General features: G+C 43.1%; 1 protein-coding gene across 1 annotated transcript; it reads right to left on the bottom strand.

The window, feature by feature from the left end:
* Positions 1–1,063: 1,063 nt before the first annotated feature.
* CHRNB3 (cholinergic receptor nicotinic beta 3 subunit) lies at positions 1,064–26,048 on the bottom strand. The gene is made up of 6 exons (XM_036250196.1): positions 25,968–26,048; positions 16,450–16,598; positions 15,375–15,419; positions 3,538–3,647; positions 2,409–3,291; positions 1,064–1,198 (listed from the first exon to the last, which is right to left on the bottom strand). The coding sequence occupies exons 1-6, from the start codon at positions 26,020–26,022 to the stop codon at positions 1,064–1,066; spliced, it is 1,377 nt and encodes a 458-aa protein (XP_036106089.1). The 5' UTR covers positions 26,023–26,048.
* Positions 26,049–27,712: the final 1,664 nt, after the last annotated feature.

The following is a 27,712-nucleotide window of genomic DNA, read 5'->3' as shown; positions in this document are numbered from 1 at the left end:
AGGAAGGAAGGAAGGAAGGAAGGAAGGAGAAAAGGAAGGAAGGAAGGAAGGAAGGAAGGGGAAAAGGAAGGAAGGAAAGAAACGTAACGGAAGAGGGTACTGTTGAAATGGATTAGATTAGATGTGGGGACTTAAAAATACCATCATCAGAGAATGTTCAGTACCTGTATTTCAATTTTCTAGGAAAAGATAATGGGCATTAATGACTGTACTTCTGGTAACAGATGACATTGTTTCTATTATAAGTTACTTTGATATGACCTTAAAGCAAGACATAGTTCACAGCAGTTTCACTATCTGAAAACCTCTGTAACCCTATGAATAATCCAAAGAGAGTAGAACTTAAATGCTCTCACCAAAAAACAAAGAAAGGAAGAAAAGAGACAGAATGGAAAGCCTAGAATAACACCAGCCTTACCACATTCAAGCAAGACCATTTTTAACGAATACCATGTTTGGGGGACTTGAGTTGACCAGAGATATCTGGGAATCTTCACAGTAACAATTATACTGTGCTGGGTGCTGTCATCCCAGTGTAATTTCCCAAATGGTTGTTGAGATTTGTTTATTCATAACACCCAGTACAAGGTGCATCTCAGGCAAAACCACCAGGATGGCAGTAGATACAGAAGAACCAAGTCCTTCCCACACAAATACCTTCATACCTTCACTCAGAGGCCTCCTTGAACTCTCTGTGGGCCTCAGTCTTAGGCCTCAGTCCAACTTCCTAAGAGCATCAGTCCACCAACCAGCGACCGTTCTTGTGTGTCCTGGCTTGTAATCTCAGGCCTGAACACATGACTCCTTCCTGAATGTCTGTGGAAGCTAAGGCAGGGGGCTGTGGAGGTTCTGCTTTACTTAAACCCAACCTACTCTAATGGCAACCACAAATTTACTTGTGGGCAAACCCACATTTACCAAGGCTCCGTTTCCATGAGGACAACATGGGCCCTTCCAATAAGCATATGCATTTGGATACCATATAGACATGTCAGCTGGATGTCAGTTCTAAGGTGTAATTGTCATTATGGTATGGATATTAGATGGCTCTGAAGACTTGCTCCTAGTGGTAACTATGTAGCCACATCTTCAAAGCAGGGGTAAAAATCAGAACAGAGCCTGTCACTGACACTATCAGAAAGAGCCACAGGAAGATGCGGTCGAGAACTTGCGCTACGAATTTCCAGTCTTGTACTACCTGCAAAAGAGAACAAGATACCTTTCACTTAAGATGCTGGGCAACCATTCTGAATTCATTCTAAGGGATTTAAAATAATATTCAAATTCACAGCCCATCAGTTTTCAAAACACAACTAACACATCACCCACAGTATAGGCTCGGATTCTTCCCGGTCACTTCACTAACAGAGCCTGTGAACACGTCCATCAACATTGAAGGTGTAAAATAGAAACAATAGAATCATTTATGCATTTGTAAACATTGCTGATTAAAATGGGGAAAGCCTGTTTTTTACACAAGTAAAAAGCCATGTCTCTCAGTGTGATGCTTCCTGATATTACAAAATGAAATGAAACTGTATGAAATTTATGAATTACGAATTTTCATGACCCACTGTCACAAGCCTACTTTTCTTCAACTCCACATGCGATTTTGTCTGCTTCAGCTCCCGAATGGTGGGCACTGCTAAAAAGGAGAACTGACCAGGTGATGGCAGGAATTCATGAGGAAGAGAGGAGACCAAGTCCCTCTGGAGAAAGGGAAGAGGAGGGTGTGGGCCACAGGCCACTAAGGGCAAGGTCAGAGCAGGAACAAGCAGGAGGCTGGAGAAGTCTGGAGGACGGGCCAGTCGTCATCTTTCAAGGGAACATAAATGTCCTATTTCTTCTATAAGGGGATTATGTACCATGTGTCAAGTCATATAGAATATAGGTAGGATCTGAATGCAGGACTGTTTTGAGTCTGAAATTCACTTTTTGTCACTTTTTTTCTGCTCAAATCTGTAAGCAAAATAACTATACCCTTTTCTCTCACCACAATATTGCCTGTTACACTGTATTTTTATATTAGTTTAACAATCTGATTCTTTCTGTTTCTTTACTTCCAAACACTATGAATAGAAACATCCATCATCCCATAAAAAATGAGAAATTACCAGAGACCAGAATGGCCTATTTAAAATGTAGAATTGAATTATTTTAAATAAAATTAAGTCTGATCATAAGAAATAGTGCTTAATCTGTAGTTACTTCACTTTTGCTTATTCTATTTTTGTGAACTGAAAGTCCATAACCAAATCTCTAAATTATGTCAGGGTTTGTTTTCAGTTTCATACACATAAAGCAGGCAGCTAACAATGTCACATTTTAAACAATGACAGCATTTTGTTGTCAATCAGTGAAAATGTTCCCTCTTGCACACCTCAATTTACGAACACCAGTGTACTGACCTGGCTGGTAAGATGCTCCTTCTTCACGTGCCTTGAGATGTATCTGATGGAATCAGCGGCCTTTTCCAGGAAAGCAACCAGAACTTTTTCTCCATCACTCATCTGTTTCTGTTTCTTTTTTTCTAGGACTTCACCTTTCGTTCCCCGCTCGCTCACTTCTTTATCTGGGGAAGAGTAGCGATCCACATGGTTCTTCATGCAAAGTAATTTAGGAAGTTTTTGCAGAAATAGCTTCTTAACCCAGGGGGCCATGGGATGGTAAGTTGAAGAAGATCTGTGGTGAACATTGATGACAAACACGGTAACAATAATCGACAGGGTAACGAAAATCATAATGAACAAAAGGTACTCTCCAATGAGAGGAATGACCTTCGAAGAAGATGGGATTATTTCCTCAATCACTAGAAGAAAAACTGTCAGGGAAACCAGAACAGAGGTTGATAAGGAAAGTTTTTCTCCTTCATCAGAAGGTAAGTAGAACACGAGAACTGTCAGAAAAGAGAGGCCCAGGCAGGGGATTATCAGGAAGAGGGTGTAGAACAGGGGCAGGCGACGCAGAACGAAGGAGTAAGTGATGAATGGATAGGAATATAAACCGTCTCTTCTGTTTCCCTTCGTCCCTTTTGCATTTAGTATTTCCCACTCTCCGTTATCAAAGAATTCTCTTCTGTCGACATCTTCATTGATCAAAACGAGGTCGACCATAGTACCATCGTAAGTCCAGGACCCAAACTTCATGGAGCAGTTCTGCTGGTCAAATGGGAAAAACTTCACGTCCATGGTGCACGAACTTTTATAACCGGCAGGAGGCGTCCAAATGACAGTTCCATTCGATTTCACTATGGCTTTGGTCATGAGGGAGCCTTCAAAACGTCCATCCGCACTGTAGTAAAAGTAATTTCACTTTCATGGTAAATTGAGCACTTCCTAGTTTTTTGTTTTGTTTTTGCCTACCCCTGTACTATTTGTATTTAATGACTTCCCTGCTGCAGGGTCAAACAATATCTCAAAAAGAAACAATTCCCTTCTCACTTGAAGTTGTGTGTTTCTCTTAATTATTTTACCAACATCAGGCTTTTCTGTTTCTCATTGTGATCTACCCAGTGTCCTTTTCTCTTGTGATACTTACTTTTCGAAGAGAACTATGTCAGGAAGCCAGAGAGATTCTGATGGGACTTTAATCGAATGAATTCCACCATAGTCATCAGGATCCCAGCGTAATTTGTGGTCTGTCCATTCCTGAATAAAATTAACATAGTGTAATTTTATTCTGAACATTCAGTGTTTCATACTTTGGAATCTCGAAGTTTATGTTAATTTACTAATTCAGTATTTTATTTTTTAAAAAGGGCAAATTCATCTGTTTTAGATCGTATGTCCCTTTCTGCGGCGGTTGGGAAGATAAGGCTTGAGCCAGCCGGGTCTCCGGTCTTGCCCAGGCCCACACACCGTCCTACCTGGGATTTCCAAAATGGTCACGTCTACCTCACAATGAAGACGCTCAGCAACAAACGACACTGATTCATGACCCATTTGTTCAGCCCAGTTTTTCTTCAGAAAAGAAAAGCAATGATAGATCTAACGCAGTTTATTCTAAGTGACTTGGTCCAGTGATATTTTATTCTCATGATAAAGGGTACAAATGATTTTGAATGTCACTCAAGAGTCTCTGACAAACATCCACCCAGTATGTTAATATGAAACATCCAGTATCCAATGACCACTCTTGATGACATTATAACTTTTATCTAATGAAAAATATATTTTCCAAGAATTTTTTTCTAAGTGTTAATCTGAAATTGCGTCATGAGCACCCAATTACAGTTTTAAATTATATTTGTAATATTGTTAGCCTCCAGATGCTTACATATTTTTTCTCATAATAGAATTAAATCATAGCATGTTTTACAGGGGCTGATAGCTCCAGATTAACAAAGCCATTAATTGATTTGATTATGAAGGTTAAGAGGATGACATGTAGATGACCTAATTACAGTAGAAATGGACTTTCTTAAAATAAGATTTTGGATCCAAAATCTTATGAAATTTGACCTGATAATTAAGTTCTTCTATTCTACTGTCCCTCATGTGGACAGTTGAGTAATGATGTAGGATGATATTAAATGACATTTCAGAAAGTTAGAAGGGTATACCCAGTGCGAAGCTTCCTGGAGCCCAGTGATGCCAAGTTTGTTGTTAAAAAATCAGGAGTCAGCAGATGGATGACTTGACTGGATAGTAAAATATTAAAATAAGCATGATGCCTGAAAATAATCAAATTATACACTCTAGGTGAGACATTGTCTATTTTAGACAGTATTTGTGAGGCTCGATCCTTGAAAAACAAATCTAAAAAGATAGGAGTCTTTTAAAAGCTACATTCTGAGGGATAAGAAAATTGCATGGCAGTTTCTGGGAAAATCTTGCATAAGGAAACTGACAGTTTAAGAGCCCAAACTAATAAAGTATTTACTATGTTTACTTGGTACTCATAAGCTTAGCTTTTTTCCCCTTTTTCTTTGCCCATTTTGAAAAGCAAATATAATTTCATTCTTATGAGTAATTTGTCTTTTACCATCAGCAGCAGGTCTGAATCTCAGAAATGTTGAAGGGAACTCAGAGTAGCATTTTTTGTCTGTTTCATTTTCACCTCATTTATGTTTTTAAAATTTACTCACAATAAAACTCACTCCTTCTGTGTACAGTTTTATATGCAAACAGTTGTATAATCACCAACACCATCAAGATATCAGAACAGTTCTGTTGCCCAACAAATTTCCCCTTTGTAGTCAACCTTTCCTACATCCCCAACCACTGGTCTATTTTCTGAGCCTATAATTGTGTATTTCCAAGAATGCCATAGAAATGGAATCATGCAGTAGACAGCCTTTTGAAACTGATTTCTTTTACTTAGCATATGGATTTTGGATTCTTCTATGTTGTATTAATACTTTGTTCATTTTAATTAGTGAAGAGTCTTCCATTGTATGAATATGCCACAATTTATTTATCCATTTACCAGGTAAAATATTTGGATTCTTTTTAGTTTTTATTGATCATAAATAAAGCCACTATAAACATTTGGTACTGCCCTGGCCAGTTTGGCTCAGCAGTTAGAGCGTCGGCCTGCGGTCCAGAGAGACCCTGGTTCGGTTCCAGCTAAGGGCACTCACCTCGGTTACAGTTTGTCCTCAGCCCTGGTTGGGTCGTGTGGGTGGCAGCCACTCGATGTGTCCCTTTCACGTCGACGTTTCTCTCTCTCTCTCTCTCTCCCCCTCCCACTTTATCTGAACAAAAAATGGAAAAATGTCCTCAGGTGAGGATAAAAAAAAAAATTAAACATTTGGTACAGTGCTTTGGGTGAAAAACATATTTTTTCTCTTGGGTAAATGACTAGGAGTGGGATGGCTGAGTCATATAGCAAGTGGATGTTTAACTTGGTGTGAAACTGCCAAACTGTCCAGAGTGCCTGGAGCATTTTACATTCCCACCAGCAATGTGTGACAGTTCCCGTTGCTCGGCATCTTCTCCAGTCTCAGTCTTATCACACTTTAAAAATTTTAAACTATATTATAATAGTTGTAAAGTGGTATCTCACTGTTGTTGTTTTTTTAAATCACCAAGGATACTTTTTTCCATTTTATCTTCAGATAGAGTGGGAGAGAGAGAAAGAAACATTGATGTGAGAGAGACACATCCATTGGTTGCCTCCCTCATGACCCGACCAGGGCTGGGGACAAACCAAACGGAGGTACGTGCCCTTGACTGGACTCCAACCTGCGATTCACTGGTCTGTGGGCCGACGCTCTACCGCTGAGCCAAACCCGCCAGAGCTCACTGTGGGTTTTTTTGTTTGTTTGTTTTAATCCTTACCCGAGGACCCGAGGACATTTTTCCCTATTTTGTTCAGATAGAGTGGGAGGGAGAGAGAGAGAGAGAGAGAAACACTGATATGAAAGGGACACATCGAGTGGTTGCCACCCTCACGACCCAACCTGGGCTGGGGACAAACTGCAACCGAGGTGCCTACCCTTAGCGGCAACCGAACCCGGGTCTCTCTGGACCACAGGCCTATGCTCTAACGGCTGAGCCAAACCGGCCAGGGCTCACTGTGGTTTTTAATATGCATTTTCCTAGTGACTAACAATGTTGAGCATCTTTTCTTATGCTTATCGTCCATCCAGGTATCTTATTTGGTGAAGTGGCCATTAAATCTTTGCATATTTTTTAATCAGGTTGTTTCCTTATCACTGAGTGTTTTTTTCTTTCTGTTCTGTGTGTGTGTGTGTGTGTTTTCAAATATGTTTTTATTGTAACAGAGTCATATTGTACCTAAAAATACAAGAGACATCCCCCCCACCAGATGGAACCAAAAGGAAGGGAGGAGACACAGTAGAGGGAAGACCACCAGTAGGCTCAGAGATAACTTTCCCTTATTACCGAGTTTTTAGAGTTCTTTATATATTCTAGATAAAAGACTTTTGTTAAATATATGATTTGCAAATATTTCCCCACAGCGTGCGGTTTCTGAATTCTCTTAATATCATCTTTCACAAGACAAATATTCTAAATTTTGATGAAGTTCATTTTGCCAATTTTATATTTTATGGATTATGTCATATCTAAGAAATTTTTGTGACCTTGGGAAACTTTCTCCAATGCTTTTTTCTAGAAATATTATAGTTTTACATTTAGATTTAAGACCATTTTGAATTAATTTTTTGTTATGGTGTGGATATAGGTTGAGGTTCTTTTTTTGTTGTTGTTGTTGCATACGGATGTCCAATTGTTCCAGCACATTTTGTTGAAAAGACTAAACATTTTCCACTGAATTACCTTTGCACATTTGCCCAAACCCAGCTAACCATATATGTGTGTTGGTCCGTCTCTGGGCTCTTTGTGTGGTTCATTCACTCATCTGTGTGGTACTCCTTTCCCCAGTACCTCACTGTCTTGGTTACCGTCACTTTCTAGGACGTTTTCAAACCACATAAAGTGAGTCCTCCAACTGCATTCTCCTTTTTAAACAGTGTTTTTGCTATTCTAGTTCCTTTTCTTTTCATTTAAATTTTTGACAAAAATCACTGCAGTGTCACCCTCCAGATACGGGAGGAATCTGACTCTTCCTTCTGCTCCCAGGGTGGGCCTGCACCTTGGACCTACCCACTTTGATCTTCAGGGACCACATTCAAGTCAATAAAGTACCAGGAGCCTTCTGGGACCGCTGGAAAAGAGGTTGGCTATACTCTTTCCTGCTGAACTTGACCACAGGAAGCACTTAAGGCTGGAGCTGCAGTAGCCTCCCTGCTACCACTGGAGGAGGGACTGGAGGAGAACAGGTCACCCAGAGGAGTGGAGCCCAGAGACACCCAGAAGGAGCACCAGGCACTGAGAATATTGCTTAAGCCCCTGATCAAGCTGCATGTAAAGCCAGCCTTGTCCTTGGACTTTTCAGATTGTGAAAGGCAATAAATTCTATATTTGCTTAAGCCAATTTGGGTTGGGTTTTTTGTCACTTGCAACTACAAAACTCTCAGCTGGTCCTGGGAGAATCTGAGTAGACCTTGAGCAGGCAGCATGCTGCGGTCGCACAGGCGGGAGCCCCGCGACAGGCACGTGCTCGGGCAGACTGACTGCAGGTGCCCTCTTACATTCTAGCTCCGTCGTGAAAAATAAGGTCAGGGAGCACACCTCATGAGCCCAACCCCACAGTTCCTCCATCTGACCATAAAGATTGTTGGAAATGAGATCGCCTGCCTCTTGGGTCCAGTTTGCTCTTTTCTCCAGGCACAGCCAGTCTTCACCTTTGCCCAGTTCTGCGTTGCAAAGGAGGAAGGTGGACACTAATATTCTGAGGCCCCTGCCTTGGTACAAATACAGTTTTACCAGCTGTTCTGAGAACACTGGCCAAGCCCCAGGGCAAGGGGTTTTTCAACCAGAAAGTTTGCCTTGCTTACTGGCCCCCAAAAGCAGCATGAACAGCTGTGGCCAGAGATAACACAGAGGCGTTGGTATATCACGGGGCTCACAGTTTAGGGGGAATTCGTGCATTCCACAAGTATGCCAGGCTTGTGTTCACATGGAACGTGCCACCACCGCGTACCCTCAGCCTGCTGTTGCCTCAGACAATAAACAAGTAAACCAACAGACAAATAATGACCACACCTGTGGTCGTTGCTATGAAGGGAGGGGTGCGGTTTGGGTATAAGGATATTGCATAGCATGGTGAGCAGGAAAGGTAGTTCTGAAGAGTCAACGTTTAAGCTGAGACATGAAGGGTAAGAAGGAGCTGTGGGGCGTGGGGGGGTCGGAGGTCTGCCATGGAGAACAGTGTGTGGGGAGGCAGAAATGCACGATGGGTGAATGAGGGATGCGTTTGAATCCTTGAGGAGGATATAAAGAAATCTATAGTGAATTCAGGTTGCGCTCCTAAGCAGTAAAGAAAAAGGGCTAGCTGGGACTTTTGGCCAATGCTGCTTACTTTGGTGTACCCAGGAGGGAAAGGGCACTGACGCCCTGGGTTCCACACACTGCCCTGTACTAGGTGCACTCCTAGCAGAGTTGAGTCACCCCTCACAAGCGTGGTGTCCTCCTGTAGCCAGATCTGGGGAATCAGAGGGTTGTCTCTGACATGCCCATTAGAGGGTCTCACGAATTTGTACCGGGGTGTGCATCCACCACCATGCTGACCGAGTCCTGTACCCCAACATGATGACATGTGTTAGAGTCAGCAGGGTCAGGATGAAGAGTCAGAGCCCAAATCCTCTATCTTGTCCTCTAAGGAGCTGTGAGATGTTCTGGGCACTTCCCTGTTCTCTCTGAATTCCTGGGCATGGAGATTAACCCCTGCTCTTGCCTTCTTAAAGTAAGAGATTAGACATCATATCCTGTGTTCCTGGAGCACATTCTAGCCAAGACTCTCAAAGCCCTTTACAAATATCAGCTCCAATGTGCACAGCTCCCAGGTGGAAGGCTGTGTTATTGCAGGAAACAGGAGAGCAAGGGGTACGTCAGGGCCAAATACCAAAGTTAATCTACCACCAAGACAAAAATGGCAACATACTCCAAGTCTAGGTTTCTTCATTTTAAAAAGTACAATTTCAGATCCATGTCATAAATATACTCTTAAAATGGTCTTTTCTTACATACATTACCTGAAATATCACTCATAAACGTCTATTACCACAATTCAGAACAAAATTTCATTTAAACTTAAGTAGTAAGATCTTAAAAATAATAAATAAATTCTTCAAATTATTCTTAGATCTAATACTAAGACAACTAGCTGGGAAAGGACAAATATTCTTTGCTACTGCTTTGATTTGCAGCCTCTGGGACATCCCTAAAAAGTTCAGGTATCATAAGGTCAGATGAGACATTCTTAAGACCAAATTAATGTTGATTCATTTTAATCTTAAAGACAGCAACATACCATATTGCAGGTCTCATATTCCCATTACATTCATGAGTTGTCAGTGCCAAGAGATGGAATTTGTCATTAAGGATGAGAAAACCCTTCACCGCCCTTCCCCTCCACCCCCCAACAACCCCAACTGTCAGCCTGTTAACTATCTATAAGATTGTCCCTATTTTGCTTATTAGTTCATTTTGTTTATTAGATTCCACATATGAGTGAAAGAAAAAAAAAAAAAAAAAAGGAAAGAAATGTATGGACACAAGCAACAGTATGGTGATTGCCAAGGGGGTGAGGGTGAGGTAGGGGAGGTGGAGGAGGGTATGGGGGATAAATGGTAATGGCTGGAGAGTTGACTTGGGGTGGTGAACACACGATACAGTGTACAGATGATGTGTTGTAGAATTGTGCACCTGAAACCTGTATAATTCTTGTTAACCAGTGTCACCCCAATAAATTCAATAAAAGGATGAGAAAGCCTACAAGGAAATGACATTTATTGAGTCCCCAGGACGTGCCAGATAATGTATGAGTCAAGTTCATACACATGATCTCATTTAAACTCCCAAGGACATTGTGAGCTAGGTATTGCTTCTATTTTGTAGATGAAGAGATTGAGTCAGAGAGGTGAAATGACTTGCCCAGGTTTGTATAGCGGGCCTGGTGATGACTCTCTGCTCACTTACTATTCGGGTTCCACTTGAATCAGAAGACCAAACTGGCCTCCTTGCTAAGATCAGAGAGAGGCTGTAGAAAGAGTAGGAAAACAAGATGGTAAGTACGTGAAGGTCTGAGATGAACTCACTGCAGGTTGTACAAGATGATTAGGCTTTGGAGAGATCGCCCAGACCTTTACAGCGAGGCTGTCCCTTCCATAGTGGGCTTATTTCTTATTTCTTCTCAAAGACCAGCCCCAGGGATTTTTATTATGTTTACTGAACTTTCTTGTTGACCTAAAACAGGGATCAGTGTTGGAGGAAAAGACACTAGTTTAAGATGTGGGCCTTGATGTTCAAGCAGCTTTCTTTTCCCCGGGAGAGGAGAGCAAACTGCTCTCAGCTAGAGTGGAGCTGCCTCACTCGGAATCCTATTGTCCTTGGTGTTTACACCCAACAGTGCCCAGCACACAGCGTAGGTGCTCAGTAAATGCTTGTGGAGTGAGTAAACGTGACATCTGTGATCACAGTGGTTATTCACATGATACCATCTAGGCAAAGGGTCCAACCCCTGGGTCATTAATGAAAGGTTGGTTTCATTTCCCATTACCTTTGAGGTGCTTGGGATGCAGTTTTCCTAGCCTCGAACCTGACAAAGCAGAATCTGAGTGGCTAGGGCATTAAGTATCTTCTCACACAATTTCAGTAAGTCGATGTTAATCATCTATTTATGATTTGTAGGGTTTTGATTTCTCTCTGGAAGCACGAAAGAGGAAGACAAAGAAGATAAAATCAATAAAATAAAAATAGCTCCACGTAAAGGACTTTCTCAGGATGTCACTAAACGTGTGTGATAAAGTTCTTGGTTGAGAGGATAGAAGAGGATTGTCTAAATATAACAAAGAAGACTATGGAAATAGAGGGTAGGACAGAATAATTACATAAAAACAAACACACAAAAACCAAGCATCTCAGTTGTATAAGCTACCACGGAACATGCTTTTGTTTCAAGTAGGTAGAATTTTATTCTCTTTGTAGATATAAATTAAAAAGTAATTTTCAGTGTCTTAGAGGAAAATGAGAAAAAAAAAGGAGGGTGTGGTCATTTTTGTCTTTTTTTAGCAGAGATATACAGGGTGACTGGGAAGAGTTTCCAAGAGGTTTACTCTGCTGTGAGAGCTTTGGAAAGTCTCGTTACTGGGAATGCTGTCCAGGTGATTCACAACTTCACCTTTTTGGTTTGCATAACTCCTATTGATTCTGAAAGACAGTTTACATACCTCCTCCCCTTGGAACTGCTCCCTGATTTTCCCCATCTTGTTTTTACAGTAGCTTATGTATACTTTCTTTATAATGTTTATCACTTTACAGTAGTTTTCTTTGTTTGATTTTTACACAATTAACACTATGTTCTCTCCTTAAAGGCAGGGCTGTGTTTTACCCTTTGTATATCCAGGATCTAGCAGAGTGCCTGGCACTTAGTAGGCTCTCAATAAACCCTGTGCAATGAACAGAAGATGCTCTAAATCCCTACTTCATTCTCTCCTAAGTGTCTTTCTAGTGAACTCCATGAGATGACCTAGAGATTGAGGAATCAAAGCATTTGAAGACCAGGATTAGGAACTAGACTACACAGGGACCGCACTGTGAGAACCGGACATATTCCATCAGCTCTCTGCAGGCTGAGAAACAGAATGATTTCTTTTTTTTTTCTTTTCTTTTTTTTTATCCTCACCCGAGGATATTTTTCCATTTTTTTGTACAGATAGAGTGGGAGGGAGAGAGAGGAAGGGAGAGAGAGAGAAAAACATCGATGTGAAGGGACACATCGAGTGGCTGCCACCCGCACGACCAACCAGGGCCGGGGACAAACTGCAACCGAAGTATGTGCCCTTAGCGGGAACCGAACCCGGGTCTCTCCGGACAGCAGGCCGACGCTCTAACCGCTGAGCCAAACCGGCCAGGGCCAGAATGATTTCTTTAGACAAGCCACACTTCACTTAACAGTGTGGAACCTCAGACAAGTCACCTCAATTCTCCAATCCTGTTTTCTCATCCCCAAAGCGGGAATCATAACAGAACTTACTTTATAAGGTGGTTGTGAGAATTAACTGAGTTCATTCACATGAAACACTCAGCATAGAGCCTAAACACTTAACACTCAATATTAGCTATTATTGTTATCAGCTATTCTGAAACTGAGATCCGTGTAAAACACCAACATTAGCTTTCTTAAACATCAATTTTAGTGTGTTTTTTATCATCCATTTCCTTTTACCTTTCATCTTTCTTTTACCCTTAAAAAAATAAATACAAACCAGCCATAAAGTAATATCATGGCAGAGTTCAGATGCCTCCTCAGCCATGCAGCCTTCCCTGCTTGCCACTCATGCCATAGAATTCATCCTTTTTTGCTCCCGTATTGCTTGTGCCATAACATAGCACTTGCTGACTAATACCTATTGTGACATTCCACTCCAACTCCAGCCCGTGTGAGTGAACAGTTTTGATGATATTCTTTGCAGTACTATGAAATGAGCAGCTGTTTCGATACTTTGATTCCTCCCATGATTTAGAAACAGGTCTTGATGTTTAGTGCAAAGGCTGGATGTGGCAGAGGAGGCCCGAACCAGGGAAACCCAGGTTCCAGCCAGATGAATTACCAGACTCTTCTGTCTCTGTAAATGGGGATAATGATACCTGCTTTGCTAATCCAGAGTGACTGAGACATGTAAATGAGGTAAGAGATATGACAACCCCTTTGCAGGTTAAATGCAATCCACGCCTATTGTTCTCACCAGTTCTATGAAACAGGCCCAAAGTCAGCAGGCTGGCTTTTCCAAATGTCAGATGGCCCCACACCTACAGGTTTCTCTTGCTCCACTTTGGGTGTTGGAGATTTTTAGATTTTGATCCTGTCTTCACCTGGAGGTCGTCACCAGGCCACTGTGATTCTGGTGGCGCAACTTTGCTGGAAGTCATTTCCAAAGCTTTAGTTAAGGCCTGAGGAACCTGTGGCTTCTTCCCTTCATGTCTAACCTTACTTTCTTTGGTGGGAATGTTATCTTGTTTTCAAAATCTCAAGGAACCAAAGAGCACCTACTATCTCAATATTACAGGACAAGGGTCCCTGGACCAGCGTTTTATGTGAGAAATCAGTAAGAGCTTAACCTCAAGGAGCAGATGAAGAAGGAAGTGTGTGTGAAGCAATAAAAGTTTGTTCGTTGTTTTATTTTTCTAGACTTCTTCAACCTATTTACACATTACACAGAAACGTTTTTCTTCTCTTCCCTGAAAGAGAATTCTTATTCATTTTTATTAACTCAAAATACCTCCAAATTCCATAGCCTCTAAAGTGCAAAAGTGGGCCCTGGCCGGTTTGGTTCAGCGGTTAGAGCGTTGTTGGCCTGCGGTCTAGAGAGACCCGGGTTTGGTTCCCGCTAAGGGCATGTACCTTGGTTGCAGTTGGTCCCTGGCCCAGGTTGGGTTGTACGGGTGGCAGCCACTCGATGTGTCCCTTTCACATCGATGTCTCCCTTTCACACCGATGTCTCTCTCTCTCTCTTTCTCCCTTCCTCCCACTCTATCTGAACAAAAAATGGAAAATGTCCTCAGGTGAGGATAAAGTGCAAAAGTGGGATAAGTCACCGAGGAATGAGATAAATATATAGAAAAATATGATTATTTAAATTGTATTTTAATATCTACATTCTCAGCTTATTATTTTCTCCTGAATATTTTTATTTGCAAGTAAAATAATATAGAGATCTTTTTCATAACTTACTAACATAGCTACCAATTAAAGAATCAGAGAAATTAAAAGTAGTAGATATTATAATATCTCTAACTCTGATCACAGTTTTTGGGTGGGAGAATCTTATGACACTAAATGAAAACTCTTCACAGTTTCTCATACCCATTGTCCCTTATAAGCCATTAGCAGAAAGAACTACAATGTCTACTAAACTGGAATAGATAATTAACTTATTTCAATATAAACAAATGAAAAGTATTATATTTGTATGTTAAAATTAAGTGAGATATTTAAGAACCCCACCAGGAAAATTTTAAATCTTTGGGAGATTAGGCAGCATCTGGACATTCATTTTTAAAGAAAAGTAATTGCTGACCAAAACAAAAAATAAGCAATTAAACCAAGCTTCTCGCCTCCTATCAAGGAAGTGCCAGTATTTTCTTCTTTCGTTTAACATTTGCAAAATGGAGTCTTGAAAGGTGATGAATTCCTGACTAGTGGAGACCGAGCTCCTCTGAACTGAGCCTCTGCTCTAGGAAGCAGGCCAGAGCCAAGCTAAAGCAATCATCAAAGCAGAGAATGGAAGACCATTCAAAATTCATTTTCCGTTATATCAGAAAAACATAGATTCGTCACTTTGCTCTGAGGGGGATGGTGGACGGCCGCCTGCCACCCCCAGCTTGCTCTTTCTAGGCAGCAACAGGACACATTGGGGTGGATTTTTCCCACGGAGGATCAATGGAGTGAGGGAGAATTTAACATCGCTGATTTTCTCATCCAGCGCAGTACCTTCAGTGAGGGAAAGTCACACCCTGGGCCCTTATCCCCCTTTTCTCCAAGTAGCCCAGGTGCCAGTGCCCAGGTCTCAGGGTCATTCACTCTCCCACCACCCTGTGGACAGCCCACTCCAGGAGTGACCCCTGAGGAAGGCATGCCTATGAGAATCCAAGATCTGCTCGCTGATTCACAAAAGATAGTTAAAAAGTAGTAGGAAAAAAAAAAAAGACCCAGCCACTCCCAAACATCTCCCTGAGGAATTGATATACCCTTTGAAATAATTATTTTTCGAATGGCAGTCTTTCTCAATAGAAAAGAATGGGAATAATCGGGTTGGCAGATACAGCCCTTGAATCGACATTTACCTGTATGAGCCACACATTTGTTGTCATCAGTTGGTTCTTTTCATCCTAAGAAAATGACAATTAAAAAGATGTAAATTCAATTTAAGTGAAATTGGATTTTGGATTTTGTGTGTGTGTGGTTAGAAAGATCTCTCTGAATCTTACCTTTCAGGTATTCAAAGCGTAAAGGATTCTCAACACAAGAACAGTTAAATGGCACAGGATCCTAAAATATTATGCACATTTTGCTTAAAATGAAAAATAATAATTAAAGCAAGTAGCAGTTCATTGTGGTGATATTTATATATAATTGCATAACCCAGAAAGCACTGTCCGGGTACCAAGTGGAGTTAAAAATTAGCTAAGGAGATGGGAGTGCATGATCTTCTAGAAGGAATCCTGAGGCACGGAGCCAGCTGGGGTGGGTGAGTGTGTGCATATGTGGTGGGGTGGGGGATCTGAGTAACCGGGAGGGTTACTCTGGGACTTTGAGGACCACAGCAGGACAATTTTGCAGAATGTGGTTGCTATGCAGTTCACTGGTTTTCCAGGAAGCCAATCACAGCAGAAGTATGAGCTCAGCAGGAAAATTAGCAGAGAATGTCATGGGTGAGGTCAGGGGAAGGTATGGGGTCCTCTGGGGCTCCAGGAGGATGATGGGGTGCCCGGACACTCGCTCTGGCGCTGTCATTATCCATCTGCCCTCTCTCCACGCAGATGCCCCCGCTGGCCCTCCCACAGCTGAGAGGACACTGCTCAGCCCTGGGCTCATTTCTCCCTGGCCCCGCTCCTCGCCCTGGGTGCTCACCCCGGGTGCAGCCAACCCTCCAGCGGCAGTGCGCATCCTGGCCCCATACCCTCCAGCAAGGTCCCACACTGATGCTGGAGGTCCCCCCCTGCTGCTGCTGCCAGGAAAACGTTCTCCGTGGCACTTCTCAGTCTTTCCTCGGGTCATTCCACTGGCTTCCTGGGGCACAGCTCCTCTCACAGGAACTTATTTTTGAAATTGAAATGGCAGACCCGGGGGAAGAAAGCAAAATAAAAGCGCAGGTCAAGGAATGCGTGTTCTTTGAGGTTGGTGCCAAGGATTACTCACCACGTCTACGAGCTGAGATATTTTCAGTCCAAAGTATACTTTTATGGTGTCGTTAGAATTCAGCACAGGGCGAACCCATTTCTGGTACCCTTGGAACAAATGCTGGAGGAGGGCATCTTCACTGTCGGCGAAGGAGCTGGACCCCGCGGCTGCGAGAAGCCGAGGGAACCTGGGTTAACGCGGAGGCAGACGGAGTGGGGGGGGGGGGGCCTGCGGCCTGAGCCTTCATGCACTTCTTTCTGCGCAGCCTCCTTCAGCAAAGACCCTTTGTGGGGCGCCAGGGTTCTCTTCAACCACTCTCCATGCCCACAACACAGGGAAAAGTAGACAGTATTCTTTTTTTGTTTTTGTTTTTTTATCCTCACCGGAGGATATTTTTCCATTTTTGTTCAGATAGAGTGGGAGGGAGAGAGAGAGAGAAACATCGACATGAAAGGGACACATCGAGTGGTTGCCACCCGCACGACCCAACCAGGGCCGGGGACAAACTGCAACCGAGGTACGCGCCCTTAGCGGAACCGAACCCGGGTCTCTCTGGACCGCAGGCCGACGCTCTAACCGCTGAGCCAAACCGGCCAGGGCACAGGGTATTCTTCACCCAGAACTTGACTCTCAGGGGTCTTCACATCATGAGGTCAACACCTCTACAGTTGCCCTTGTCTCCGCCTACACCTCACCTCCTGGCAGGCATGGGCTCTCTCCAGGTGCCACGTCCATCATGCACCCTTCTGCCTCCTTCATCCCTCTTCTCACAGTTTGTGCACACAGGGTGGGGCAAAAGTAGGTTTACAGTCGTGACTGCAAAACAGTTTCTTGTATTATTATTTATTAGTTACTGTATACTTTTCCACATCAACAACTGTAAACCTACTTTTGTCTCATCCTTGTTTGTCTTCATCTGTCTTCCCCTCGAGCTCCGTGATGGCAGGTACAACATCGTTTTATTTGGTGATGTTTATCTAACACCTAGAACAGTGCCTGGCCCGCAGCAGGTGCTGTTTTATATCTATTTAATGAATGAACCAATAAAGAGAAGGTGTCAGGACCGTTTTCCAGGCGTCCAGCACATAGCAACTGAACAGCTGCCCGGTGCCCTGCGCTGTTCTCTCACCTTCTTCCGGAGGAAGTCTTCCCTCACGAACACCTTCCTGGTCCCCATCAGGGACACACTCTCCTCTGGCCCTACACGTGGGAATGCCCAAGAACCACCCTCGTTTCAAGCTTCAACCCTCCAGTTGAAGAACTGGTTTAGGAATGCAGTCAACAGATAGATACGTTTTGTCTCTTTTCAGTGTTATGCTATCAAATTTAAAACAAGAAAGCTCTTGGTTGTTGTTTTAAATATAGCCCCTCTCTTCGTATATTCAGCCTACTGTTAATACCCTACAGCAAGTCATTCTGCACAGTCAGCTTTACCATAGAAAACCCTTTTCTCCCACATGATGGGCAATGGTCACATGTAAGACATCCTCCAAGTTTTTTAGATCAAAATTCCAAAATCCTTAGTAAGAAGAAAACCGTAATAGCATACATACCCTCTATGTGCATGAGATGAGACGTTCGCTTTATTCAGAGAGTAGCAATTCGAAATGCACCCACAACGCTCCTTGGAGCGAACAGGGGTGTGGATAAGATAGGCTTTGTGCTCTGCCTGCCTACATTCTTCTCTCTTTTGCTTTAGAATGTGTATTAAAATGCAGTGAATGATAGAGAGAGATGAAACCTTGCATTTGTACTTATTTGTTTAAAAAGCTAAACATTCTCAAACTTTGACACTTCAATATTCTCAGCAAGCAAAGCTGCGTGAAAGAGCATGCTGGTCAGCTGGGTGGCTGCCAGGGCAGCATTCTGTAAAGGCCCTAAAACATTCCAGGAACTGGAGGGGTAGGGAAGGAATTGAAATTCCCCGAAGCCTTTAGAGGGAAAAGGTGTTCACTTGTTCAGGCTGAACTTGAAGAGTTTCCCTACCCCACATCCCCTCTAAACTTCCTTCAAACTAGATCACAACAGTGATTGCTTCCCAGTCTCCACTGGTATCACCCTAATCCCAAACTCCATCATCTCTCTCTTGGATTCACCTTCTGCTTCCTAACTTCTTCCACTCTCGCTCCTTCCACACCCTGTTTCCTGCCTGGCAGCTGGAGCCATCCCTTAAAAGCTGAAAAGCATGTCACTTCCCTGCTCCAACCCACCAAATGATTTCCCATCAAACTTAGAAAAACATCCCGCCCTGGCCGGTGTGGCTCAGCAGCTAGAGCGCTGGCTTGAGCACCGAAGGGTTGCAGGTTTGATTCCCAGTCAAGGGCACGTACCTGGGTCTGGAGTTCGATCTCTGGCCCCCAATTGGGGAGCACGAGGGAAGCAAGCAATTGATGCGTCTCTCTTACATCGATGTTTTTCTCTCTCTCTCTCCCTCCCTTCTTTCCACTCTCTCTAAAAATCAATGGGAAAATATCCTCAAAAAAAAAAAAGAAAAAACATCCCAAGTTGTTAGCAGGGTCTCCCAGGCACTGCGTGGCCACTCCCCTCTCCCCATCTGCTCTTTCCAGAGCAGGCCAGTGAGATTCCACTGTGTGAAGGCTCCTGCCCCACACCCACTCCTTCACTTTGTCCCACGCTCGCTCCAATGTCATTTCCTTGACGAGGTCATTTCAGGTGACAGGATCTAGAAATCTCTCCCCACACTCTATCCCTTCATGGTACTTTATCTTGTGTCAGAGACTTGATCAGCTCCAGGATCCTTCCTCACTGCTGTGTCCCCAGCTCCCAGTGCAGTGCCTGGCACACGGCGGCTGCAGGGCTAACAGACATTGAATGACACTGCAATTAGCTGATTGGCTATTGTTTGCCGACTGATGTTTGGGGAGTTTGGGCCAGAGCTGAATTGCTGGGGAGAGGAGAGAAGCAGGGAGGTCACAGTTGTCCTTTCTCTGGCTTCCCCTGCACAGGCAGCCCCTCCTCTAAGGAGGAGAATGTTGTTTGTGGCAGACACTGCTAGTTCCCTGCCCAACAGTCATTTACCCTTTCTTTCTTCCTACCTGATGTAAATTTATTCAGGATTGCATGGTGCTAACTTAAGATAATCCCCTCTCAGGCTTCCTTGCAACTGGGAATGGCCATAGGACACATTGTGGCCAAGTAAGATACAAACAGAAGCCACCGAGTGAGGTTAGTCAAGAGGATGAACTCAATCCCATGTACACCTTTTCACCTTTCATCTTCTACCCTTTGCCCTTTCTTCTCCTGCCTGGGACCGGAACACGGTGTCTAGAGATTTAGCCACCTAAATATGCAGGCAAGCCTGACAAAAGCTACACATACAAGACAGCAGAATAGAAAGACTGACGGAGCCTGGGGCCTGACAGTGTTACAGGATTGCCCCAGCAGCTCTGGACTGCCTGCCTCCACATTTCGTAGTGCTGGTGCGAAAGCAGCCCCCCGATGTGGCTAAGCTACCGTGGCCTCCCTTACATGCATCTGAGAGCAGTCCCAACTTCTGAGAGCGCCAGAGTGCTGACCTTCTCTGAGAGCCCTTGTGTCCCAGCTCAGCCTGATGAGCAGATATTACATAAGACACCATCTCACAACAGATGGAGACACTCCAGGGAGGCGGAGACACTCCAGGGAGGTTGAGACGCTGAATAAAGTCTGAACCAAGGCGCGCGCGCACACACACACACATTCACACACTCACACACATACACTTCTTAGCTCGGACAACCCTGAGCTATTATAATTTTGAACATATGAGATGGATCCCTTTCCTGGAAGAAGAATTTTACTATCATTTTGAAGGGAGGTAGAGTTGCATGTTGGGAGGGAGCTTCAAAATTAGCCCCTTGACGTTACCAGCATTGGCTACCCCCCAAGCCACACCCTCTGTGAAGATAGTGGGTCCAAAGGGAAATAAGCAGATCTGCTCTTTTAGGGACCTGTATATACTTTGATCCATGTTGTCAATGTCACAGGGTGAGCTGCTGTCTGAATCGAGGAAGAGAAAGCATAAATCTGTACTGGCTGTTATGGGCTGAGTGTTTGTGTTCCTTCAAATTTACATATTGAAGACCTAACCCCCAATGCGACTGCATTTGGAGATATGGCCTATAAGGAGGTCATTAAGACTGAGAGGTCATCAGAGTGGTGCCCTAATCGAATACGATTGGTGTCCTCATAAGAAGAGGAGAGACCGGGGATCTCCCTGCACTGAGAAATAGCCACATGTGGACACAGCCAGAGGCAGCTGTTTACAAGCCAGAGTTCTCACCAGAAACTGAATTTCCTGGCACCTTGAGCATGGATTTCTAGCCTCCAGAACTGCCCAAGCTGAGTGCTACAACTCTGTATTGACCAAAACAGACCTTACCAAAAAAGAAAGAAAAAGGCAAAAGGTATAAACTTTTGCCTAATATCTTCAAGCTTCGGAACCTTCCCAAAACAGAAGCTAAAGTCATTGATGTGACTGGAGCGGAATAGAGCACAGCCCTGGAAATGTTTCTGGTTTGTCCATTTTGTAAAACAGAATAGCATGAGAAAGAGCAGGTGCTTTCGCCACTGATTCTTTGAGGCCAGGGCCTCAGTAAGTATTTGACGATGTTTAGTGAATGAACGAAAGAAGGAATGCACAAGAGGCCACAATGGCGTGTTCTGTGCACAGGGAAAGGGGGCAGACTCACAGATGTGCTCAGGATCCCCAGGACAGGTGGTGTCTGAGTTACGGGGTAAATGGATCCCTGAAAAGCTGTGTGTAAGTCAAATTTTTGCAAATGGATTTATATTTTAAATTAACTAGACAAGACCAGTGTGCTAAGAGAAACGGAGAAAGTCAAAAAACTTATATTGGAAGGTGAGCACCCACCCCTCCAAAGTCAGCTTCCTGATGGGGAGAGTTGGGAGAACATTTATATACATCACTTTTTAATTTTTTTTCTTTATTGATTTTCAGAGAGAGAGAGAGAGAGAGAGAGAGGAAGGAAGAGGGAGAGAGAGATAGAAACACTGATAAGAGAGAACACTGATTGACCACCTCCTGCATCCCCCCCACTGGGGACTGGGCCCACAACCTGGGCATGTGCCCTGACCGGAAATTGAACTGACAACCTCTTGGTTCATGGGAACCACTGAGCCACCTTGGCTGGGCAGGAAAGCATTTATATTTATAAATAATTTCAGCATTGATTTAAAAAGAAGGAAAGGCGAAATGACAAAGAAGCAAAGACAGTAGAGCTGGAAAGGGTCTCCAAAATGATCTGGGCCCCTCATTTTGTGGATGAAGATCCTGGGGTACGCAGAAGGGAAGTGACTTGCCCCGGTCACCCACTTTAGTTAATAAGTGGTGAGTCTGGTCTTCTGACTCCCAAGTCATCAGTCTTTCCACCAGCCCATGAGATTCTTTGAGGGCTGAGGAGGCAAAAGACAGCTTTCTCCACTATGGTCTCCTTACTGCCACGTAAAAACTGCTCCAGCAATTCACATCTATGAACATATGTTCATTGTTACTGATATTTTTGTGTGTTGCTGTTAGCATTGTCTTTTCCGAAATACTTGACTGTCGTTTAAAGCGTCTCTTGCCGGGAGGAATGATGTCCTCAAACAAGCTCGTAGGGAATCTTTGTTTGCTCTTAGGGTGACCCTCAACACTGGTGACTGTCCTCCAATCCTACTCACATCTCCCTCTGCTGCCTCGGCACCCGGCAGACTGCTTTCCCGGGACACCTCTTGAATGGGCTCCTCTCTGTGTGATCACTTCTCAGAGGGGGACACCCAGTGTCTACAGTGACGGGGCACCCCTGTTTCAGACTTGACCGTGATCTCCCCACAGGCCCTTGCTTGGAGTCCTGCTTTGCCCAATCCCCCCAACCCCAACACACACACTTAGTCTAGCACGTCTTCTGAGGATGTGTGCTGCCTGTTTCAGCTTTTCACCATCTCTTTTGGTAAAATAAATAAATAAATAAATAAATAAATAAATAAATAAATAAATAAGGCATTTTGTGTCTCCCCTGAACCTCCGTTCTTCCCCTTTCTCTTCTCCTCTCCCTGCTTAATCTTTGTCTCATTTTTCTTTCTGATATTTCCCTTGGGGCTAGACGAGCAACCTCACAGGCAGGGAGCGGGAGGAGGGAGAACCAGGGAGAGGTCACACGAAGGCAGAGATGGAGAGCACTCTGCCCGATTCCGACTGTTTGCTCCGTGTGGCACTCAGGCTGGGAAAGTCCTCCAGGAGGGCTCGCTGCTCTTGGCTCAGGATGTTGAGTCTGTTGCCATACTTGTCATTCATTAGAATGAGACTCCAACAAATATTTATTTAACATTGAGAGGCCCTGGACTCAGATTCCGAGACATGAATTCTGGTCCTGATTCCAAACCGCATGGTCTTAAGCAAAGCATCTAACCTTGCCCAATAAAAATAGAGTGTGGATGGCTGGTAAGGGCCCTACAGCTCACAGGTCCTGTGCTTCTAGGATCTTTTATGTTCATGAAACAGCCACAAAATGTAACCTCTTAGTGTCAGATGTTTGCTGTCCTAAAGATACAAAAGAGCGCGAAAGTTTACTATCTGCCTTTGATTGGGGGACAGACCTTCAGTCCTGGCTGCCACTATGGCAACAGAGAAGGTGTCCAGGTACAGCGAACTAAAGCTATCAGGGGCCTGGACAGGATCCACTCCCTGCGAGGATGGCAGGGCTCCCTCAACCCCAGAAGGTGGAATCATGAGAGATTTGCTTGGATGAGGCATCCAGCAGCGGCTTGAGACAAAGACATTTTTCTTTGGAACCTATGACTTGACGTTGTGGTCTCTATTCTTCTTGATCATGTTTTCTTCCCTTTCTCCAGGCTCTCAGACCCTCTGCTCTTCCTCACCCAATAGCAACACTCACCTTCAGCAACATTTTAAAAAAAATTCTCACCAGAGGACACTTTTTTCATTGACTCCAGAGAGCAGAAGGGGGAGAGAGAGAGAGAGAGGGAGGAAGGGACGGAGGGAGGGAGAGAGAGAGAGAGAGAAACATCAATGTGAGAGAGAAGCATCCATCGGTCACCTCACGTATGTGCCCCAACCGGGGTTCAAACCCTCAACCTGGGTTTGTGCCCTGACCAGGAATCAAACCCGCGACCCTTCAGTGAATGGAACAATGTTCTAACCTCTAAGTCATACGGGCCAGGACTTCAGCAACATTTTGATAAACTCCCTCACACCAAGGTATAAATAATTTATAAGACTTGATACTGTAGATGAAACTTCCCAGGGTTATTTATGGTTTTATCGAAGACAACACTTCATTGTTTATTCTGGGAGAATGAAGAAATAATTGAAGAGTTTCAAACCTCAGCAAGTATGTTTGGGAGAAGTGCATTTTTTGTTTTGACACCTTTTGGTATATTTTGGTTTTGCTTTCCATTATCACCACCTTGTCCAAAAAAAATCGTACCACAAACATGGTAACGTTTTCTGTTAACACATGGAGCTAGCCTGCAGAGTGGAATCAAATGAGAAATATTTAATGGATTCTTGCTAGCAGGAGAGGTTATTAGAATGGTTTTGTTTTATTCCCTCTTGCATCCCACAGGCTAGAACCATTCCTAGGATACAGGGGATCCTCAGTAAATATTTATTGAATGAATAAACACATGTCATCATGTGGTAAGAGTGATGGGAAGATAAATAAGACACAGGCCCTGTTGCTGGGCAGACACAAACTCACAGAGCACAGTTTAGCAATCTCGGAAATGTCATGTAGCCATACACAAGTATCCTTTTCACCAAAGCCAGAAATATAAAAATAAGAGGCTGCCCCTTGTAAAGTGTGTGACAAAAAAAAGGTATTTCTTTACGAGTAGTAAAGAACTTAAGAAAGGTGATACAGATCTAAAATTAGAAATAGACTCCAATGGACCTAGAAATATTTCCAAAGATGAAAGTTACTAGGGTTATTACATAGATTTATTACAGATGTACGATGGATGGAGACATCCCAGTGTGCACTGCCAAACTTGCAGCCTGCACAGTGGAGGGTGAGCGCCAGGTTCCCCTCCAGACCCAGTTTCATTGTGTAACCGCTGCTGTGCTGGAGGAGCACGCAGAAACGAACCAGGAGGGTTCGTGATAACTACCCTTGCTAACCAGTGATGATTTCCCTGGAGAAAGAATAATAAGAATCAATCTTTTCATAGTAATTAGAATACCCTAGTAAGTAAAGGCAAGAAAGCATTAAATGCATGTACACTAATTAGAGGTTGGTTATTATTTTTATGATTGGCAAATTGCATTTCAGACTTTATGGAGACCAAATTTAGTGATATTGAAAGGGGGTTTGATGCTCTCCGCTCTTAGAAATTGCTCTGTTTCCGAGTCCTGGTAGGAGGAAGAGCCATGGTTTTGAAGATATGATAATGTTCAGGTGTGTGTGTCTCGTGGCCCTACGACTTTGAAATTGAAGATTTATTTCAGGACTTTGTCAAATCTACCTCAGGGCCCCTGGTTCTCTACCTGAAAACTGCAATAATCAACTGTGGCAAAAATACTAGTAACAAATAAATACAAATTGCTAAGGGAATGAACTATTTTCTCACCATCTGACTCCTGGCTCTGACTGGTTTCTGTGCAGTGGGAAGACCTTTCTGTTCTTTTTAAAAAATATTTATTAATTTATTTATTTTTGTTACAGATGTTTCTCCTTTTCCCCCCTAGACACCCTCTTCCCAATCCCACCCCCTCACAGCATTGTTGTCTATGTCCATTGGTTATGCGTATATGCATATAAGCTCTGTGGCTTATCTCTTCCCTCTCCACACCCCCCCCCCCATTCTTAAGTTACATGAAAAGTGAAATGATTTCAAAACCCAGAAAACCAGCAGGTGCAAATGAGCACTCTCTCTTAAACTTTTCAGTTTTCTGCCTCTTTCCTTTTTTCTTCTCTCTCCTCCCCTCCTTTAAATTTGCCCTCCTTCTTTTTTCAAATTTCTCTATTTTCAGGTGGATAATAGCCACAGAAAACTCACACATGTTCATAGACATTTGATATATATTTTTGTTTAATTGTGATGTATAAACATACTAAATATACCTACACACACAAATGTATTAAAACATCTATGTAAGTCTACAAGATACACTGGACAAAAGTATCTATACACAGATATAGTGATTATTAGCAGATAGGATATAAAAATATTGATCTAATAAATTTCTGTGCTAAATATTTAAATAATTCTGAGTAACATTCAGTGCACTTGCTAACATTTTCCCTACTTTTATATCTTCCTAGCACACTCTTAATGATTCAAAAGGAGTAACAAGAAATGACCAAAACACCAACATTCTGAAGTTTATAGATATGATTTCTTCAGCAATCTATAGATTATAGAAGTATTCATCGAAGCCACACTTTAAAAGTTACCCTAACATTACCTACACATCACATTTTGCAATTCCAACGTTATCAACACCCTAGTTTCACCGTCCTGGCTTAAATAATTCTACAATTATAAAGTTTTCATCTAGTTTGACTTGAGCTTACCTGAGGGACCGACGCCAAGGATGATGAGCACTGGGATAAAACCTGCTGGCCTCATGATGTCAGTTTGAGAGAGAAAATCTCTTCCTTTTTAATCACAGGGTATTTCCATCAGAAAAGGGGGATTGGGAAGGAAAACGCAGTGGTTCCGAGTCTGAAGTGGAACCAAAGGGGAAAGTGGACACCTGACGCGGGAAGAATAGTTTCAAACCATCTCACATCAGTGTAATGTTTCGTCAAGTACACTTCATTGATTTCCAGTCAGCTGTCAGATCGTGTGAGGCTAAAACGTATCTCTGGGTCCTAACTCCTGACTTATTAATTTACTCTCTTGCAAAGAGACACAGAGCAGTGGAGAAAGGATGAAGCTCAGCAACTTCTGAATGTTCTGCGTTATTTTGCTTATGGCTGGAGATCCATGTAAAGGAGAATCACTGCATTTTATAACCTTCATCCTGGGAGTTCGTGAAAAGTTTCTCCTACATATTATTGCTCTATTATCTCTTCCTTTAGGACTTGAAGCTTAAGGATATGAATAGGAGGGGTCAAAAGGTACAAACTTCCTGTTATAAAATAAGTCCTGGGGATGTAATGTACGGCATGGTGATCATAGTTAGTAATACTATAGTGTATATTTGAAAGTTGTTAAAATAGTAAATCCTAAAAGTTCTCATCACAAGACAAAAGTTTGTGAATTGTGTGCTGATGGATGTTAACTAGACTAATTGTGGTGATCATTTTGCAATATACACAAATATCATTATGTTATACACCCAAAATTAAGGTAAAAAATAAAATCCAACTGAGTAAATTTTAAAGATCTTATTGGCTTTATTCAATGATTCATAAATCACGCAGCATCCAATGTAGCAGACAGAAAGGTGCTCCAAGAAGCTGTATAAAGTTAAATATTCTTACAGGTAGAAGGGAACCTGAACAAGGAAGCCACGCTAGCGAAAGTGATTCGGATGTGACAAGGCCACCTTCCTTTAGGTGGTTTCTGGTTGACTAGTTTAATATTCTATTTCTGGGATAGCTGAACTTGTAATGAAGTTAAATCTCAGTTTGGTGACATGGGACTTAGCATAAGTGACTCCATTTTGGGCCTGTTGCCTTGTTTTTTTTTTAACACTAATATATTATGTGCCGATTATATCTCAATTTTAAAAATATAAATATGTCCTTTAGCTCCCTTATTTAATGGTTTACAGGCATCTTAGTGTTAGAGCATCCTCTGTGGTTCCCTTGGGTGCACAAGGTCCACCTTACCCTTTTTACAGGAGAAAGTAAGGGGAGAGTTTAGTCTTCTTTTGTTTCCCTTATGGGACTTGGGGGCCGATAATGTCACTTTTAATTTGATTCACACTCTTCACAGTTTATCTGATTCTCACCCAGTTTAGTGCTGTCTTTTTTCAGAGGACCCCTAATAAATGCAAATGTAACGAATGAGTAACTGAAAGTTAGGGCTAGACAGAGGAGAGGGCCAGGTCGGAGCAGTCACCTGGGTGAAGACTGACTGTGGGAGCAATGTCCTCCAGGGCACTGATGAACGGATTTTATCCAATTTTAAAATTTCTCAGTGATATCTCTTAGCTCCTGCTGTGTGCCATCCGCAACTTTCAGACACCAGGTGACATCCAGTAAGGTACCAACAGGTAATGAAAATGGCCCTGGACTAGGAGGCAGGACTCTGTTCCCCCCTTGTGCCGCCCTCTCCACCTTCCTCTCTCAGAGAACCCCTGCGCCAC

The sequence above is a fragment of the Molossus molossus genome, unplaced genomic scaffold (genome assembly GCF_014108415.1).
Source record: "Molossus molossus isolate mMolMol1 unplaced genomic scaffold, mMolMol1.p scaffold_m16_p_9, whole genome shotgun sequence".
In the NCBI taxonomy this organism is placed as follows: Eukaryota; Metazoa; Chordata; class Mammalia; order Chiroptera; family Molossidae; genus Molossus; species Molossus molossus.
This window is presented reverse-complemented; position numbering and strand designations above follow the sequence as displayed.

What these genes read in the sequence shown, in the direction of transcription:
- CHRNB3 (XM_036250196.1), bottom strand. Translation starts at nt 26,022, where the DNA reads ATGAGGCCAGCAGGTTTTATCCCAGTGCTCATCATCCTTGGCGTCGGT. An exon ending in CCTTGGCGTCGGTCCCTCAG is followed by an intron (nt 16,599 to 25,967) that starts GTAAGCTCAAGT and finishes GGCTTCTCGCAG; the next exon opens with CCGCGGGGTCCAGCTCCTTC. An exon ending in AGGAGCATCTTACCAGCCAG is followed by an intron (nt 1,199 to 2,408) that starts GTCAGTACACTG and finishes TCTCTTTTGCAG; the next exon opens with GTAGTACAAGACTGGAAATT.